Raw genomic sequence first — 20,466 nt, forward strand, 5'->3', positions numbered from 1 at the left:
GAGGCGGCCACCAAATCAGACGGTACATTTGTCGAAGGGATTAAACCTCGCAGAGGTGAGGTCGTCAATGAAAAAGCGGGATGTGCGAAGGGCAATAACTCAGTATTACATTGAGAAGGAGCTGTTTGCACCTGAGGTATTGGAAAATATCCCTAAAAAGGTACCAGCTAGAGGGGCGGCTCAGTTAGAGTTGGAGAAATTAAGGTGGGAACATGAAATTAATTTAAAACAGCTGGAAATAGAGAAGGAAAGGGCCGCGTGAGAGAGAGAGAGAGGGCCGAGAAAGAAAGAGAGCATGAATTTCAGCTAAAAGAGCTGGAAGCAGCTGAGAAGGAGAAGGAAAGGGCCGAGAAGGAGAAGGAAAGGGTCGAGAAGGAGAAGGAGGCAGAGAGACACAGGAAACATGACTTGGAGATGGAGAAATTAAAGCAAGAGCAACGAAGTCAGTGTTCGGACCGAGAGGAGCGGTTTGATGTCAGTCGGGTGTTGAGGTTAGTACCCCCGTTCGAGGAGACGGATGTTGATAGTTATTTCTTGCTTTTTGAAAAGGTGGCAGTGAATCAGAAGTGGCCCAGACAGCAGTGGGTGGCGTTGTTACAAAGTGTGTTAAGAGTGAAGGCCCAGCGGGCATATGCGGCGTTGTCCACGGAGGGGGAAGGGGAAGAGAAATATGACCAAGTAAAGGCGGCCATTCTCCGGGGTTACGAGCTAGTAGCTGAAGCACATAGACAAAAGTTCAGAAATCTACGAAAAGGGTGGAATCAGACGTATACCGAGTTTGCCCCTGAGAAGGGTGTGCTCTTGGACCAAAGGTGCACCGCGGAAAAAGTGGACGAGGATTATGGGCATCTCAGGGAGTTACTTTTGATTGAGGAATTTAAAGGTTGTGTTTCGGAGGACATCTGGATGTATTTGAATGAGACGCCGAATTTAAGAATTTAAGAATTTAAGACCCATTTAAGAATTTGCTAGGTTCGCGGATGAATATGCCCTAACCCACAAGACAAACTTTTCCTCGAATAAAAGTTCCCAGAGAGACAGTGGGAACGATCGAGAAAGACCGACGAGTAAGGCAGAGGTCCCACCAGGAGCTAGTGGTAAGGTTGAGGGGGAAAGGTAAGACGGCCTGAGGTTTCCGGGCTTGACCTGTTTTAATTGTGGAAAGGGAGGGCATATTGCATCTCGATGCTTTGCTCCGAGGAAAGAGATAGGAAAAGGGAAAGCTGCAGTCCCTATCGGGTGTGCCGTGGTAATCAGTAAATCGACAAGAGAGCACCGGGTAGACAGAGTACGAGAAGGATCTGAGACATGTCTGACACACGGAACCGTGACTTTGAGGAAGGGGGAACCACCAATTCCCGTAGGAATCTGGAGAGACTCGGGGGCTGAGCTGTCGTTGATCAGCAGTAAGGTACTAGAATTTGGTTGAAAAACGGGCATGGTAGCGGTGAAGGGAATCAGTAAAAAGATAGAAATGGTGCCTTTACATGAGGTCATTATGGATTGTGAGCTGGTGTCTGGACCCTTTGAAATAGGGGTGCCATCAGAGTTCCCGAGAACTGACGCGGACGTCCTTCTCGGTAACGATTTAGCCGGTGGTAAGGTTTGGGCAGCCACGATACCGACCCGTCGACCGGCGAGTGCGGTGGCCCCGCCCCTAGAGTCCCAGATCTATCCCGCATGCGCTGTCACTCGCAGCCTGTCGAGAAAGGCAGCTGAGAACAAGAGCAGTTTAAATCTGGCCAGTTTTGATTTGTCCGAGATGTTTCTACCGACCCTGTACCACGAGGGTTTAGAGCGTGGTAAAACGAAGAGTAGTAAAGTGAAAGAGGGTAAGGGAGCAGAGGTAGATCTGCCGTTAGTGAGGAGAAAGTTCCTAGAGGCAGAAAATAAAGATGAGGAACCGATGGAGCGGTTAAGAGGTCCAGAGTTGGACAAGGATGATCTGTCTGGTGTGGCAGAACTGTTTGAGGAAGTTAAAACATCTAAAGGTGTTCCCGATAATGAAATGAGGGCAGCCCTATATGAAAAGTGTGCCCTTACCTCGAAGAAGTCTGCTGGGTTGGCAGATGAGTTTGTTTCAGCCCGCAGGGTTGAGTTTACTCCGGAAGGGAGTTGCCCAGAGAGTACCTGGGAGAAACGGGGGAACTTAGAATTTTAAAAGGGTACGGGTATTGAAAGCCTGGAAGAGGCCAATGTCCCGTTTGAGTGTGTCTAAGATGGGGATGCACGTGGTACTGAACCGAGTAACGGAGCTCAGAAGAAGTCTGAGCAATTTGATTCAGTGGAACGGGGCTGCCGTCCTTGTGGGTCAGATAGACTTGGTTCAGTGGAAAAAGGGTTAACCTTGGTAACCGTGGGAAGTATGAGTCCCCGCTGTTTGTACTCGAAGGTGGGTTCAAAGTTAATGCAGAATTTAAGAATAGGGAGATGAGGATTATTATTGAAGGAAACTGAAATTCTGTAGTTCCCAAGTCGAATGAAGAAATTTTAAACCCGGCAGATCGCTTATAGAGTGAGCCTGGAGATAGCGGGACCCCCCACTCTATTTTTATGCCAGGATGGAGTGTGAAGAGGCCGATTTCGAAATGCTACTTGAACGAAGAGTTCGAATTAAAAATCAATAGCCTGAAGGGTCCTGACAGAAGGGCTAGCCACCTGGGTAAAATTAAAGAATTGGGTGGAAATTGTCTAAGTTTGGGAACCGGTGTTGATGAAATAACTCCTATGAAAGAGGTGGGCGGGAGTTTACCACGCCAAATTACTCAAGTCGGGGGAACTCACCGGAAAAGAGGCGACGGTTAATGGCGATGCCGTTTTAAACAGCAAAGCAGGTTGTACGGTATTGCGCCAAAGCCTGTGAATAATAAAGACAGCCCCCTTGGAAACCTGCTGGTTAAGTGAAACGACCGAAACGATTAGTATTCACATAAACTTTTGTAGATGCACATAAGCGAAGATCACAACTCCTTAGTTTTGTTGCTGAAAAAAAAAGGTGGTTATTAAGTTGAAGTCTGATGCTACGAGACTTTAGTGAGGTACAAGTTGTTACAATATTAAAGGAAATGCCACTGCAATCGTTAACCGTTTGGATGTTGAATTAAATGCATACCTGTATTGCTCTGTAGTGAAAAGAAAAGCTTGTGTATTGTGTTAGATTCTAAAATCCTGTAAGACTCTGTACGACTCCGTTTTTAACCGCTGGTAAAAAATGCTGTTAAGAGGGGAGGTGTTATGCCCGCAGCCCCCTCCTTTGTGAGAATCGCAAGAGCACTAGTTGGGGAGGAGGGTCAGTAGACCCAGGAAATGGGAGAGAGACGTGCCGGACGCCTCGTTCCCCAGCGATGCAAAATAATGCGACATTGACCATTGTCTCCTGGAGACCACGTTTGTGGATTGGGGACTATGCTACGTGCAAGCCCTCGGGCAAAGTGGGCTGGTTGAGAGAGAGATTGCATCATCCCAGCCTGATTGACATCTGAGACCCCGTGAGGAAGTATAAAAGAGGGTCTGGGGGAACAACCCCTTTAAACGCACCAGAAGAAACGCTAACAATCCCGTAGTAACGGGAAGCCATTTGAAGGAAGTCACGTGCGTTCGATTCCGTGGCTGCAATCGGTGGCTGGAACCACGGAAAACAGCTTTTAGCTAACAACAGGGAAGCCCGCTCCACTGATTCAACGGATTTGCTTCATAAAAGACCCAGGCAAGTTTCTTTCCTCAGCACTTTCTCTCTCTCCAACAAGTGAAAACCCAGCAGTCCCCAAAGGGTGAAGCCTGCAGGAACTGAGTGACTTTTATATTTCCATTGGACAATATATTATCCCCTAGACAAACGATCGAGCTGTTTCTTATTGATGGTTATTATTAGACCCGCGTATTTAGATTGAGTAGTGACGACGTATGTTATCTGAATGTTTATATTAATCTTAGTTTTGTGCCCCTTTATAAATAGACTTTTAAAAATATTACCATCAGACTTCAACGGACCTCTCTATCTTTGCTGGTAAATGACCTAGTTACAGGGTACGTAACAATCTCCAACTTCGAATTTTTTTTTCAAAATTTAGCTTACTCGAGATAAGAATAGCAACTCCTCTCCTATGTCCTGATTTATATGAGGAGAAAAATAAACTAGTGAAACCCATTCTCTTTAGTTTTTCTTTATGCTCATTATCACTTAAATGAGTTTCCTGTAAATATACTAGACGGGCTTGTTCATTTTTTTTTATTTCAGATAAAATTCCCTTATGTTTGATTGGATATAATAGCCCACTGACATGAAAAGAAATGTATTTTACTTTGTCCTTAGACATCTGTATTTCTCTGTCAATGTATCATTGAAATTAGCAGAATAAAACTTGATCGATCTACTCCCTGAACAAATAAGAACCAAGAAATGCAAATATTAACAAAAATGGCAACGAATGTGTCACTCCAAGGCTGAGGTCTCTGGTAAGTGACCCTGCGTTGAGCTAACGAGCGAATAAAAAAGAATAACTGAGTAATATGAAATCCACATTATAATATGTATTTCTCGAGATAGGGATATCACCGTCTAATTTTGCTTCCGTTTAGCTTCTCAGCATTTTAAAAGTTAGCCAAACGTTATGGCTCTTCTGGAGGGGGTGAGGGCTGTCTTTGCAAAACTCCCAGTCTCTTCCTGATCCTCTTCTCTTGGCCTCCTCCCGTCTCCTGCCTTCTCGATTCTCGCACTATTTCCCAAGCGGAGCAGAATAATTCCTCTGCCAGGCTTTCCCTCGGTTTGATCACTCTGACGGACAGCCCTCTGGTCTTCATCTCTGTAGTCGCCTCTTCCACTGTCTGATATAGTCGGATCCCATCTTGATAAAACACTCGGAAGTTTAGCAGTTTACGGAGTTTGAAATCTAATCGTTTCTTGCTGTAGTATTCGGTCTGCTTCAGAGCATTCTTTATGTTTCTGCAGGACCCCGGGGGGCGGGGGTAACCTTAGTGGAAATATATTAATTTATCATCTGAAAACACCCTCTTCTTACCTCAGGCCCTTTATAGAATCTCCGCCTTGGTACTGTATCGAAGGAATTTAATTATTATTGAGCGTGGCTTATCTGCTCTATCGCGGGTAGGTTTCGGGACAAGCGCACGATGCGCTCTCTCAAATTCCAGCTCCATTTCAATCTCCAGTTCGAGAACATTCCCGAACGTTCTCCTTCGGGAACGTTGTAGATTCAGATATTTTTCCGCCGTGATCTTCCCTCCAGGTCAAGCATTTTACCTTCTCGTTGATTTAATATTTTTATCATACTACTTAGTATCCGTGCCACGTTTTGAACGCGATCTTCCACCTTCTCAATTCGAATCTCTGACACTGCTAATTTTTGATTGACGTTGGCGAGCTTTGACTTAATATCATGTAGTTGCTGTTTTATATCTTTCTGGAACTCCCGTATCTCTTTCAGAATTTCGATCATATTCGCCACTTCGCTTGAACGAGGCCCAGCGTCTGCCTCGCTAGCACGCGGTCGAGTTGGAGAGCTGCTCGCTGCACTCCTCTCGGGCGCAGGCTCCACGGGGTCGTTTTTTTAAATTTCTATTATTTTTCCCCATTCTTTCCCCCTTATCAGTTCAAATACATCCGAGAAACACTATTTTTTGTGTTAACGGGGCTTCATACGCATTTTCCGGAGCAGATAGTGACTTAAGCTGCCATTCTCGATGATGACATTACTGGAACCACAATATCTGCAAATTTACTTCCCTTTTTGTTATCAGTACTGTATCATCTGCATTGCAGAGGTTGGTGAAATTGTATCCTCCTATACTTATTCCACGTAGGTCTTGTATGGTTCTCATCATGTTTTCACCGTACAGGGAGAACAGGTCTGGTGATAGAACACAACCCTGTCTGACTCTTCGCTTTATTGCCTGATATTTACCAATCTCGTCTACCCGTATGGCTGAACTTTGTTGCCAGCAGAGATCCCTGATTATTCTTGGATCTTTTCCGTCGATATTAATTTCTCTAAGCATTTCCAAGATTACCTGGTGTTTCACTGTGTCAAAGGCTTTTGTGTCATCAAAGAAGCAGAAGTATAAATCTTGTTGTACTTCTATTGGTATTTCGATAATATTCCTGAGAATATAAGTGGCGTTTGATTTTCCTTTGTCTTCGACAAAGCTGCTCAGTTCTTTTTTGATCTCTGGTATAATTTTGTTTCTTATTCTTTGCATGATGATTCTAAGTAGAATTTTTGTGAGTTGGCTCATTAAACTAATTTTTCTGTATTGCCCACACTCCATGGCACCTGTTTTTTTTTGGCAGTGTAATGAACATTGTCTTTAAAAGATCTGGTACTTTGCCACTGTTGTATATTCTATTCAATAAGGTTTTTAATTACTCTGCACCAAAATCCTTCAGCGCTTCATACAGTTCAACCAGAATGTGATCTGGTCCGGATGATTGACCCTTTCGCATTTTGTTCATAGCATGTTCCGCTTCTTCTTTCAGTACTGGCAACAACGGTGATGTGTATTCGATTCTTTATTAGCAATTAGCAAGCATACAAACGCGAAACAATTAAACTGAAGTGTAGCCAACATTTAGTTCAACGTATTTGAATGGATAATAATAAAAGATACGACATCCGTCAATCCCCAGCTGTGTACCGCACAGAACAAAGCACAAATATGTAACTCACATAGTTTACCAAACACCGACTGATGCGACTTGTTACCATAAAAAAGCATCATAAATACACAATGCAGAAGACAATGCTGATAGAGAACAGATACATGCACACAGGCACAGCTCTGATACAGGTTCGTCCACCTGAAATATTAACATACTCTCTGTCTTGTTGAATAATTTCAGCACTTTTATTATTTTAAAGATTTTTTTACCAGATGCTGCTTTGGATGTGTGGCGCCTACATTGTGTTTAACAAGGGACCATGTAACTATCCGATAATAGCCAGGTGATATGCTCAAAAACATCTTGACACATCACTCCCAGACCAAGACACAAAATTGATTCCTAAAAGTGAACTTCCTGCCATATAGCGAGTAGATACCCTGGAAATTCCTGGTCCAGTGTACAATCCATGGAGAGATCGGAAATGGACATTGTGTGACTGTGGGTGGATGGGTGCAGGTGGATCCGGCCATGTCAAGGCTTCAGTGGACAGGCCCAAGATGTTTGGAAGTGTTTGCCTCAGTTTAAAAACAAAACAGTGTTTTACTTTATACCCAATGAATGTTTGACCCTCCTGTTATTTTTTTTTTTGTTACAGAACTACAAAAACTAATTTCACCTGTCCTCAAAATGGGTCAATGTTTCAGCAGTGGAAAAGTTCCAGTGGCGTCAACATCAAGAAAGGACCCGGGTATGTTGGCGATGTATTTTAATTTATAAATACTCTGCTGACTCTGCGTCTGGGTTTAACTCAATATCGGCAATTCACAAAATATTTGTGAAAAATAAGCAGAGAGATCAGAGAGAGAGTTAACACCTCTGGGGGAAACACAGTCACATGTGGAAGGAGAATATTTACTGTCTGCTCCTGCTCCTCGAGCAGATTGTGATGCACATTAAAATAAAAAGTTACTCCAGAAGACAAGACCTTCTGCAGATGCTGAAAGTTTTGGGCAACAAAAAGACACAGAAAATATTGGCAGAACTCAGCAGGTCAGGCAGCATCCAAGGAGAGGAATAAACATTTGACGTTTTGGATCAGGACCACACAGAATAGAAAGTAATGTAACAATATCTAGAATTTCTGTCCCCTCATTTTCAGTCCGATGAAGGGCCTTGGCCCCAGTCGTTGATTGTTTATTCTCCTCCATAGATGCTGCCTGACCTGCTGAGTACCTCCAGCATTTTGTGAGATATCCCAGAGATTTGCCGAGGAAGGGGTTGACCAGGCAGGCAGACCGTAACCCAGAGCAAAGCGGAGGTGATGGGCAGTACCAGGAGAGTGATGGGTTACTATATTCTCAGGTCCTTTCCAAACACAGAGGTATATTCTTCAGGGTAAAAAAGAGCCCCCTTCAGCAGATGGAACTATAACCCCTCCCACACACCTCCCCCACCCCCCAGCCCAAGCACATTTCTCTCCTCCCCCCATGTTGTGACCCCAGGCTTGGAATTCATCTCCGATCCCCGTCCAGACAAAGCTTCCTCTGGTTACTGATCTGTCACGGGTTGGTTCAAAAGTGTTAATTTTTAAACTGGGAATAGCTGAGACTCTGAAGTTCATCCGTGGCAGCGATGAGTCCTGGGCCATGGGTTATAATCCTGTGGTGGGGATCCAGGAATATAGTATGTGTGGTGTTTGGCGTTCGTCTGAGCTTATTACAACTACAGATGGCACTGGACGTCCCTCCTTCCCCAATAAAGTAAACGTTTTGGACATATAGGAATGGGTCGCGTGGAATTCTATGTGAGACGTGCGAAGATGTGCGAATCTCTCGGGGTAGATTGGTACCCCGTGAATTCGGGTCCCGGGCTATCACATGGGTTTTGACCCAGATATAATGGACTATTGATCAAGCTGTCCGGGCGTATGAAGTGATGAGTTAGTATTTATGTTCTGTGGTCAGATGTTTGGTTCTGCAGTTCCTTTGGAAGCAAAGAAGAAAGTGAGTTGCCTTTCCTTCCCTCAGCGTGAGAGGCTGTGAGTTAGTGGGCTGTTCCGAGTTTGCAGCAGTAAATATGGACTGGGGTTTAGTGTTCAATCCGTGTTTGGAAAGCCTCTCTCACTGCCCCCTGTCTGTCAGATAGTGGGAGTCAAATAGTAATTGCAGAAGGAGAAGCTAAAGACAGACGTATCGATATTACAGTGGTGTAAGGTGAACTATAGAAGCATGAGAGAGGAATTAGCCAGAAGTGACTGGAAAAGAGATCACAGTGGAGCAACAATTTGTGGTAAGATGGAGGATTGGTAAGGTTGTAAAAACGAACAGAAGGCAACAAAAAGTCATTAAAAATGTAAAGGTGAAATACCAAGGGGAATGAATCAATAATATTACAGATGTTACTAAACATTTCTTCATATATATAAAGTCCAAAAGAGCGGCACGACTGGATATCAGAACATTGGAAAAAGACACTGGAGAGGTAGTAAAGTGGGACATGTAATGGCGGCCGAACTGAATCAATATTTTACACCAGTCTTTATTGAGGAAGGCACTAGCAGTATACTGGAAGTTCCAGGTGTCAGCGTGCAAGAAGTGTGTGAAGTTACGATAACTAGAGAGAGATTTCTTTAGTATCTGAAAGGTCTGAAGTTCGCTATGTCACCTGGACTGGATGGCGTGTACCCCAGAATTCTAAAAGTGGTCGCTAAAGAGCTTGTGAGACATTAATAATGTTCTTTCAAGAATTCTTAGCTTCTGTAATGGTTCCGGGAGACTGTAAAATTTCGAATGTCACTTCATTCTTCAAGAAAGGAATGGGGCAGAAGAAAACCCATATGCCAGTTTGTCTGACCTCAGTGTTTGGGAAGATACAGGAGTTGATAATTAAGGATGTCATCCCAGGGCACTTGAAGAGTCTTGCCTGACAAATCTGATGGAGTTTCTGGATGAAGAAATTACAAGCATAATAGACAAAGGAGAAACTGTTGATATTGTGTATTTGGATTTTCAGAAGATCTTTGTTACGCTGCAACACATAAGGTTGCTAAACAAGCTACGAAATCATGGTATTACAAGAAAGAATATGTCAAGGATAATGTGGTAGTTGATTTATAAAGGGGTAAAGCGTGGGGATACAAGAAACCTTTTCTGTATTGCTCCCAGTTACAAGTGATATTACACAGGGATCTGTGTTGGGACCGATTCCATTTTACGCTCTATGTTCAAGATTTGGGAGATGGAGTTGATGGATTTGTTGCAAGGTTTGCAGACGGAGTGAAGATAGGTGGAGGGGCATGTGGTCTTGAGGTATTAGAAAGGATACAGAAGGACATAAATTAGGAAACTGGGCAAAGAAACGGAATGCCATATAACCATATAACAATCACAGCACGGAAACAGGCCATCTCGGCCCTCCTAGTCCGTGCCGAACTCTTAATCTCACCTAGTCCCACCTACCCGCACTCAGCCCATAACCCTCCACTCCTTTCCTGTCCATATACCTATCCAATTATACCTTAAATGACACAACTGAACTGGCCTCTACTACTTCTACAGGAAGCTCATTCCACACAGCTATCACTCTCTAAGTAAAGAAATACCCCCTCGTGTTTCCCTTAAACTTCTGCACCCTAAATCTCAAATCATGTCTCGTTTGAATCTCCCGTACTCTCAATGGAAACAACCTATTCACGTCAACTCTCTCCATCCCTCTCAAAATTTTAAATACCTCGATCAAATCCCCCCTCAACCTTCTACGCTCCAATGAATAGAGACCTAACTTGTTCAGCCTTTCTCTGTAACTTAAGTGCTGAAACCCAGGTAACATCCTAGTAAATCGTCTCTGCACTCTCTCTAATTTATTGATATCTTTCCTGTAATTCGGAGACCAGAACTGTACACAATATTCCAAATTTGGCCTTACCAATGTCTTGTACAATTTTAACATTACATCCCAACTTCTGTACACAATGGTTTGATTTATAAAGGCCAGCATTCCAAAAGCCTTCTTCACCACCCTATCTACATGAGACTCCACCTTCAGGGATCTATGCACTGTTATTCCTAGATCTCTCTGTTCTTCTGCATTCCTCAATGCCCTACCATTTACCCTGTATGTTCTATTTGGATTATTCCTGCCAAAATGTAGAACCTTACACTTCTCAGCATTAAACTCCATCTGCCAACGTTCAGCCCATTCTTCTAACCGGCATAAATCTCCCTGCAAGCTTTGAAAACCAACCTCATTATCCACAACACCTCCTACCTTAGTATCATCGACATACTTACTAATCCAATTTACCACCCCATCATCCAGATCATTTATGTATATTACAAACAACATTGGGCCCAAAACAGATCCCTGAGGCACCCCGCTAGTCACCGGACTCCATCCCGATAAACAACTATCCACCACTACTCTCTGGCATCTCCCATCTAGCCACTGTTGAATCCATTTTATTACTCCAGCATTAATACCTAACGACTGAACCTTCTTAACTAACCTTCCATGTGGAACTTTGTCAAAGGCTTTGCTGAAGTCCATATAGATTACATCCACTGCCTTACCCTCGTCAACATTCCTCGTAACTTCTTCAAAAAACTCAATAAGGTTTGTCAAACATGACCTTCCACGCACAAATCCATGCTGGCTACTCCTAATCAGATCCTGTCTATCCAGATAATTATTAATACTATCTCTAAGAATAATTTGCATTAATTTACCCAACACTGATGTCAAACTGACAGGTCTATAATTACTAGGCTTACTTCTAGAACCCTTTTTAAACAATGGAACCACGTGAGCAATACGTCAATCCTCCGGCACAATCCCCGTTTCTAATGACATCTTAAAGATCTCCGTCAGAGCTCTTGCTATTTCAGCACAAACTTCCCTCAAGTTCCTGGGGAATATCCTGTCAGGATCCGGAGCTTTATCCACTTTTAAATGTCTTAAAAGCACCAGTACTTCCACCAATTGTCATAGGTTCCATAACGTCCTTACTTGTTTCCCACTCCTTACACAATTCAATGTCCTTCTCCTTAGTGAATACCGAAGAGAAGAAATTGTTCAAAATCTCTCCCATCTCCCTCGGCTCCACACACAGCTGACCACTCTGATTCTCTAAGGGGCCAATTTTATCCCTCACTATCCTCTGGCTTTTAATATAACTGTAAATTAATATATTGCTTTTAATATATTGTTTTTAATACAATTTTGAGAATTGTATGGTCACGCACTTTAGTAGATAAAATGAAAGGTTTAGCTATTTTTGAAATACAAAAGAAAACGGACGTGCAAAGTGACATGGTGGTCCTTGTGCAGGATTCCCTAAAAATTGCTTTGAAGGTTGAGTAAGTGATGACGAAGGCAAATGCAATGTTAGCATTCATCTGATGACGCCTAGAATGTAATATGCAAGGATGTAATATTGAAACTTTATAAAGCACTGGAGTATTCTGAGCACGTTGACAGACAGACAGAGAGACAGACAGACATACTTTATTAATCCCGAGGGAAATTGGGTTTCGTTACAGCCGCACCAACCAAGAATAATGTAGAAATATAGCAATATAAATCCATAAATAATTAAATAATAATAAGTTAATCATGCCAAGTGGAAATAGGTCCAGGACCAGCCTATTGGCTCAGGGTGTCTGACACTCTGAGGGAGGAGTTGTAAAGTTTGATGGCCACAGGTAGGAATGACTTCCTGTGACGCTCAGTGTTACATCTCGGTGGAATGATTCTCTGGCTGAATGTACTCCTGTGCCTAACCAGTACATTACGGAGTGGATGGTAGTCATTGTCCAAGATGGCTTGCAACTTGGACTGCATCCTCTTTTCAGATTTCACCATCAAACAGTCCAGTTCCACCCGCACAACAGCACTGGCGTTACGAATGAGTTTGCTGATTCTGTTGGTGTCTGCAACCCTCAGCCTGCTGCCCCAGCGCACAACAGCAAACATGATAGCACTGGTCACCACAGCCTCAAAGAACATCCTCAGATTCGTCCGGCAGATGTTAAAGGATCTCAGTTTCCTCAGGAAGTAGAGACGGCTGTAACCCTTCTTGTAGACGGCCTCAGTGTTCTTTGACCAGTCCAGTTTATTGTCAATTCATATCCCCAGGTATTTGTAATCCACCACCATGTCCACACTGACCCTTTGGATGGAAACAGGGGTCACCGGTGCCTTAGCCCTCCTCAGGTCCACCACCAGCTCCTTTGTCTTTTTCACATTAAGCTGCAGATGATTCCACTCGCACCATGTGACAAAGTTTCCCACCGTAGACCTGTACTCAGCTTCATCTCCCTTGCTGATGCATCCAACTATGGCAGAGTCATCAGAAAACCTCTGAAGATGGCAAGACTCTGTGTTGCAGTTGAAGTCCAAAGTGCATACATTGAAGAGAAAGGGAGACAGGACAGTCCCCTGTGGAGCCCCAGTGCTGCTGACCACTCTTTCTGATATACAGTGTTGCAAGCGCATGTACTGTGGTCTGCCAGTCAGGTAATCAATAATCCATGACACCAGGGAAGCATCCACCTGCATCACTGTCAGCTTCTCACCCAGCAGAGCAGGGCGGACGGTGTTGAACGCACTGGAGAAGTCAAACATGACCCTCACAGTGCTCGCCGGCTTGTCCAGGTGGGCGTAGACACGGTTCAGGATCGACCTCTTATCTTCGAAGGCAATGTGCTGTAACTGTACAGGGTTCAAAGGCTGTTCATGGAAATTATTCGACGATTGAATGGCTTGTCATATGAACAGTGCTTCATGGCTCTGCGCCTGTATTCACTGGAATTCAGGACAATGAGGAGTGACCTTACTAAACCCTATCGAATAGTGAAAAGACTTGATAGAGTGGATGCAGAGATGATGGTTCCTCTGGTGGGATTGTCTACAAGCAGGTGATCCTACTTCAGATTAGAGGGACACCCTATTAGAACTACCAAATAACCATCAAGTCCAGGAGCTTTAAATGATTGTTTGGACAGAATAGCTTTCTGAATTTCATGCTCAGTACTTGGAGCATCAGGCATCTGTTGATCTTCAACAGTAATTTGAGGAAATTTAATCGTATGTAAAAAAAAAACATTCATTTTTGAGGAATCTGCAGGAAATTGAGATTTATAAAGATCAGAATAAAAATCCAGAAAAGTATTATTAATGTCTTCATGGTTACTTACTTATATCCCTATTATCTTTATGAATCTTTAAAATTTGTCTTTTAGCTGTCCTTATTTTTATCTCCAAAAATATAAACTGACTTTCAATTTAAGCAAATATCCTTCAATAGGATAAGTTAATAATAAATTATATTGCGATTGTAATTCCACTCTTCTTTTAAACAAATCAATATTTGGAGAGGTTGCATTGATGTTATCTAAATCTTTAATTTGTTTAGAAGTTTTATCTAATTCCATTTTTTTCTTTTCAAATATTTTCATAATTTTTTTCAAGAATAGCACAAGTACTTCGAAGTAACACTTACAATGCCTCATAAAAGAAGAAATTATCTTAGGGTTGAAAATTTTTGTGAATAAAAAAAACCCTACTAAGTAAGAAAAGTGAGGGTAAAAAAGAAACACATTGGGGGTGCAAACCTGGAGCCATGCGTCATACAAAAAGCTTCTAAAAATAAACATCAAACCACCAACAAGAATATAAGAGGTATCAAAAAATACATTTAGACCATGGAGGAAATCTATCAGTTAACTAAAATGACAATAACGAGCAAATGAGATCCTTCTCTTCTCAAAATCATATAAAGGTTCAAAGGTTCGACTTCTAATTTTCTCCAAGCTAAGACACAGCATCATTTGAGAGAACCATTGTGACAAGGTAGGAGCTGATATATCCTTCCATTTCAGCAAAATGGCTCTCCTAGCTATCAATGTAACAAACGCAATAACATGTTGGTCAGATACAGAAATACCATGGATATTTTGAGGAATTATTCCAAAAAGCACAGTCAATTTATTAGGTTGTAAATTGATTCTGAGTGCTTTAGAAATTGTCAAAAAAACTGACTTCCAAAACTGTTTAAATGTAGAACGTGAACAGAACATGTGTGTCGATGTAGCTATCTCAGTTTTACATCTATCACAATACTTGTCAACGTTGGGAAATATTTTGGAAAGTCTCTCCTTCGTCAAATGGTAACGATTTACAATTTTAAATGGAATCAGTGAATGACTAGCAGAGATCGAAGAAGAGTTAACCAGCTTCAGAATCTGTGTGCAATCCTCCCATATGAAAGTCAAATTGAGTTCCTTCTCCCAATCCTGTTTAATCTTAAGTAAAGGATGCTTGTCCCGTTGTAATAGTAAATTGTAAATTCTTCCAACAAATTCTTCCATTTTGTCTGTTTATTCAGTTTAGCTGTATACGAAATAATCTGACTATATAAATAAGCTTTTAGTGTATCCCAAATCACTAACTTTGAAATATTTCCTGTATTAGTAAAGAGAAAAACAACCTTTTATCTGAGTTTCAATAAACTCAACAAATTCTGAACTGTGTAACAAATGTTCTGGAAAATGCCATAGTGGTCTTGTAGAAGCAACATCTTTCAGTTCAAATATTAGGTCTAAAGGGGCGTGATCAGAGTTAACAGATCCTCGAATATTTATTATGAACATGTGAAAAGAAGGAACATTCTCTATCACTAGAATGCATATGTTTCCAAGTTTCAATTATGCCATAATCTATTAAAAAGGAATTAAATAAGGAATAAAAATAAGGAATTAATAAGTGATGCAAAATGATTAGGTAGTTGATGTTTGGGTGATGACTTATCCATTAGAGGATTTAAACAAGTATTAAAATCACCACCCATTAATAGTATATTTAGATCAGGTAATACAGCTAAAACAGCTTTAAAAATGAGGGATCATCAACATTTGGTCCATATATATTAACCAAAACCATTTTCCTGTTGTAACTTTTTCCTTTAAGAATCAAAAATCTACCATTAATATCAGCTGTAATATCTTCCTGGTTGAAATGAATATTGGAATCAATAAAAATAGAAACACCTCTAATTTTACTTTGAGAACTTGCCTGAAACTGAGGACCCTCCCAAAATTTAAAAGAGCGGTTTATATCACATAACCTGATATGTGTCTCTTGTGCAAAGATTATATCAGGTTGGAATCGATTAATAGCTTTAAATGTTTTCTTGCACTTAATAGGATGATTCCAATTTAAAATGTTTAACTATTTAAATATCATCATGAAACTTTATATCTGAAGATGTAGTTAGACGCATGTCAGGATAAGGTAGTCGAGAATGGCGGAGATAAACAACAATAATAATCATTTGTGTACGCTCCGGAATTCCATAATGGGGATAAAAATAAGAAAAGGAAAAAGGAAAAATAAAGAACACCCAAAATACAAAGCCTAGAAATAAGTCGATATCAATTGACGTAAGCCGCAAAGAATGCATAAAATGCAATTATAAACTCCATCTGCCTGAATAAAAGATAAAAATGAAAAACGTAACCTCTGGCGCCCTCTCCCGGATATAGAACTCATTACATTCGATATACAGTTCATTTTAACCGAGCAAAAGAAAACAGTCATTAGATATGACCTTCAGTTTTGAAAATAGCCTACATAATATTAGATAAGGAGAAAAAGCAAGTCCAAAAAAATCTTGAAGTATTTGCTCAGAAGAAAAACAATCATCATCTTTAAAATATCAAATCCATCTTGAAAGCATAAAGAAACCCAGATAATTACTTAAAAGTTCTTAACAAAAGCATATGAAGCAAAAAAAAAAAGAAAAAAAATCTAGATGGTTCAAAGTTATCTACTGTCTTTCAACAGTTTCCTCACGATGACTACTAAGGTTAAAACCACAAAACCAATCTATTTCAGAGATAAAAGTACATTTTCATGTAAAGACTTTCTATAGCCATCAAATCTTCCGATTTCATCACTCCTTACATCGTAAGGCAACCAAACTGTTGTAAATCATTCAGCTTTAGGTTTCGGACTCATCAGGGAGAGAATTAATAAAACGCAATGCTTCAGCTGCATCATCAAAAAGACAAACCCCAGAATTTTTGACGAAAAGCCTTAATTTAGCTGGGGATTGAACAGATGGATACAACTGTCTTTGATAAGCCGTACGCCTTACAGCAGTGAATCCAGAACGTTACTGAACAACTTCATGTGAAAAATCTTGGAAGAAGTGAATTTCAGAGCTTTGCAATTGAAACAACCTTTGTTTTCGAGCCAGCTTAATAATGCGGTCTTTGTCTCTGAAATGAAGAAAATGCACAACCACATGCCGGTCTTTACTTTGACCCAAGGATTTTAAGGAGCCGATTCTCTGAGCCATTTCGATCTCCTGGGGTTGCGGGAAAGCCTCCGGAAATAAAGATTGAAACATGTTAGCAAAATAATCCAGTGTGTCGGCAGATACTGATTTCTCTTTTAATCCAACAATTTGAATATTGTTCCGAGGAGAGCGAGCCTCCAAATCCAGGATCCGTTGTTGAGCATTTTCCAAACGAGAAGAAATATCAGCCGCATTTCGACTAACCTCTTGAAGATCAAAGCTCAGAGTCATTTTTTTCCTCCAAAGGGAGAAATCTTTCTTTTAGTTGAGTTATATCAGCAGCGGTATAGCTGATTTGAGACTCTAATCTATTTACCCTGGTTGGCTCCTCTGAAGTCTCCTTGGCCTTCTTAAGCTTACCTTTACCGACGTCGGGATTCTTTTTAGAGCTTCTTAGGTTAGACATAACTATAACTATCGCTCTACAGGATCCGACTGAATAAAGTTGAAATTTCTGAGTTTAAGTCGGAAAAGGGAGAGACTGATAAAAGAAACTGTGTCTTACATGTCCACAAGCCGGATACTTTCTGCGGAGCATTGATAAAGCTTGTAGAGTGGAAAAGGACATATACCGAAGATCTCATTGCTTGTTTTGGCTTTGTTATCAATGTAACCCCCAGGTCGCCTCAGGCTCGCTCAGCTCGTTCTCGTCTAGGGGGAGCAGCCTTCGGCCCAGCCAAACTGGGTAATCAGCTGGTGTGGATGCTGTGTGATGTCCCCGCCTCACCCAAAAATAGACAGTACACCATATGCGATTAAATGAGTACAATTTATAAAGGTTACTATAACTAAGTGATTAATAACGATACAGTATACATGAAGAGAAAAAATAAAGAAAAGGCGCCAAACTTGTCAAAGTCCAAACCACTTCGTGCACAGCCGTTGGAGCTCAATTACTGAAGTCTTCTGTCCACCATTCGATCCCCTCCGAACTCCTCGACTCGCAGCTCAGGACCCTCCGAACTCCTCGACTCGCAGCTCAGGACCCTCCGAGTGGTCAACAAAGCACATCTAGCTTCATCCCCCCTCCTCGGAGTACCTCCTGGCCTCGGACCCCCCCCCGCTTGGGGTCCGTTCCTCGCCCAGCTTACAGCATCGCGTCCTCTCTTTCAACCCCCTCGCGCCGATCTCCCCAAAAGCCCGTCAACAAAAGCTTACAGACTCAGAAGAAAGAACATTAATCCCCTTTTGGATCACAAAGGAATACAATTCTCCTAGCACTCTCTCGCAACAAAGAAGCATTCCTGCTAGTTAACAAAACAAAAGAAGCACTTTTGATTACATACACAGAAACAAAGAAAAAAGAAGAAATCCCCTTTACATCTATTAGCGTGTACTATTATTTCAGTATCTGTATTACTGGACGACCATCAGAGAGTGCACTTGATTTATTCTCCCACCTGGTTCCATCTGTTCATTCCCTGCCCATCTTGTTCAACCTGTCCAGTCCGTATCCCACCACCTCAATGATATATATCAACCAGCTTTTTCAACCTCTGTCCAGTCTGTATGCCACTACCTCAATAATATATATCAATCATCTTGTTCAAACTCTGTCCAGTCTGTATGCCATCACCTCAATGATATATATCAACCATCTTGTTCAACCTCTGTCCAGTCCGTATCCCACCACCTCAATGATATATATCAACCAGCTTGTTCAACCTCTGTCCAGTCTGTATGCCACTACCTCAATAATATATATCAACCATCTTGTTCAAACTCTGTCCAGTCTGTATGCCATCACCTCAATTATATATATCAACCATCTTGTTCAAACTCTGTCCAGAATGTATCCAACCACCTCAATGATATATATCAACCATCTTGTTCAAACACTGTCCAGTCTGCATGCCACTACCTCAATGATATATATCAACTATCTTTTTCAAACAATTTTTGGACTGTATCCCAGTGAGATATTTCAGTAATCTTTCTTCCAAACTTTGTCTTCATTGTGAAGTTTTGTTTTGTTTTGCACCTTTTCCAGGATAGGTTTTTTAGATCTCTAGGAATACCAGAGTTTTAATCGAATAGAGTTTGTGGCGGGGAGAAAAGCAGCCATTACAATTTTCCTTCCCTGTTACAAAATGGCTGCAGTGTTAATCTTTGTCATAATGGAATCCATAGCATTTGATGTTGAGTTTGCTATTTCCTTTTTGGTTAAATTCAGAGAGCCATTTCCTCCGTTTCCAGGGTAGGAACCCGGCAGAGCTGTAAGAAGAGATGCACATGTTTATCGCTCTGTAATCATCACCTGGCAGGGTAGAGACAGTGGCCTCAGGGGCAAATACAACAGAGTGATAGTGGAAGGAAAGGATGCTGTGAGTATTGACTGTATGGGATGTGTTACATCAGGGTCTGAATAAACTCAGAACGAACAAACTGGGTGGGGTGGCTTTTACAGTTCTGGGTGGCAATCAGTTACAATCTGTATATTAAAATGAAGAGGTGGAGTAAAGCTATAGTTGTAGGAAATTTAATGTAAGAAGAGGAAAATAATGGAAATGCCCAGCAGAACGACAGCACCTATAACAGACCCATTTCAGTTATTGGGTCTTCCACCATTTCTCCTTTCAGAGATGTAGCTTGATGTACTGAGTTTCCAGCATTTTCAATTTTGTAATATTACATTAGGAACGTTTTTTCCTGCTACTCTGTGGGAAACATGGCAACAAATTGTGCTGGGCAAAATCCCACACAGCAGGAAGATTGTGATCAAATGTGCTCGGTTTAGCTGCTGGGGTCCGGCTGAAGTGTATCCGCATCCTCTATACAGACCGGGGAACCAGCCTGAGCACCGGCCCCGGCAGTGTGTCATTAGGTTCCAATTCCGCCTTAGTCACGGCAAATTGCCGGCACCAAAGCATCTTTGTATGGGTGATGATATTGGGCTGGTGACTCTGAGGATATGGAACTGGCAGTATACGGGCTTCTGTCCAGGTTGGTAATTCGACAGCTGGGATCGGAATTTTCTCAGTCTGCGGTGAAGCTGAAATCCAGGGATGTTGGACATTGGTTATCGGAAGATCACCGTCTAAATTGCCCACTAGGACATCATATCAGTCAAGTATTTTGGAGATTATTTAAGAGTTAACTAGGGAGTTGAGTGAAGTTGCGCAGTGATGTTGTTTGTCTGAACTTTGGTGAAGTCTGTAACAAGTTCCTGAATGGCAGCTGATCGGGAAGGTTCGGTCACGTGGGATTCACGGGGCGCTGGCGAGGTGGATTCACACCGGGCTCCAGGACAAGAAGCAGAGGGAGATGATTGAAGACGGTTTTAGCGAAAGGAGGCCTGTGACAAGTGGGATGAGTGTGTCAGTGTCCAGACCTCTGTAATTCATTATTCATGCCATTGATTTTTATAGGGATATACATGGCACGGCTAGCAAGTTTGATACTAAATTTGGGAGTCTGGTTGATATTGCAACAGGTCACAATGAATTTGAAAGGCAACTTGATTAGTTATGAAGCAAACACGAGGAAATCTGCA

General features: G+C 41.8%; 1 protein-coding gene across 1 annotated transcript in view; it reads left to right on the top strand.

The window, feature by feature from the left end:
- LOC132389628 (NACHT, LRR and PYD domains-containing protein 3-like) overlaps positions 1–20,466 on the top strand; it is a 65,706-nt gene that overhangs the window by 19,475 nt on the left and 25,765 nt on the right. Inside the window, exon 2 of the mRNA XM_059962139.1 lies at positions 7,272–7,364. Within this exon, the coding sequence (XP_059818122.1) occupies positions 7,304–7,364 (61 nt within the window). The 5' untranslated portion in view covers positions 7,272–7,303. The remainder of the gene's footprint in view (positions 1–7,271; positions 7,365–20,466) is intronic.

The sequence above is a fragment of the Hypanus sabinus genome, unplaced genomic scaffold (genome assembly GCF_030144855.1).
Source record: "Hypanus sabinus isolate sHypSab1 unplaced genomic scaffold, sHypSab1.hap1 scaffold_62, whole genome shotgun sequence".
NCBI lineage: Eukaryota > Metazoa > Chordata > Chondrichthyes > Myliobatiformes > Dasyatidae > Hypanus > Hypanus sabinus.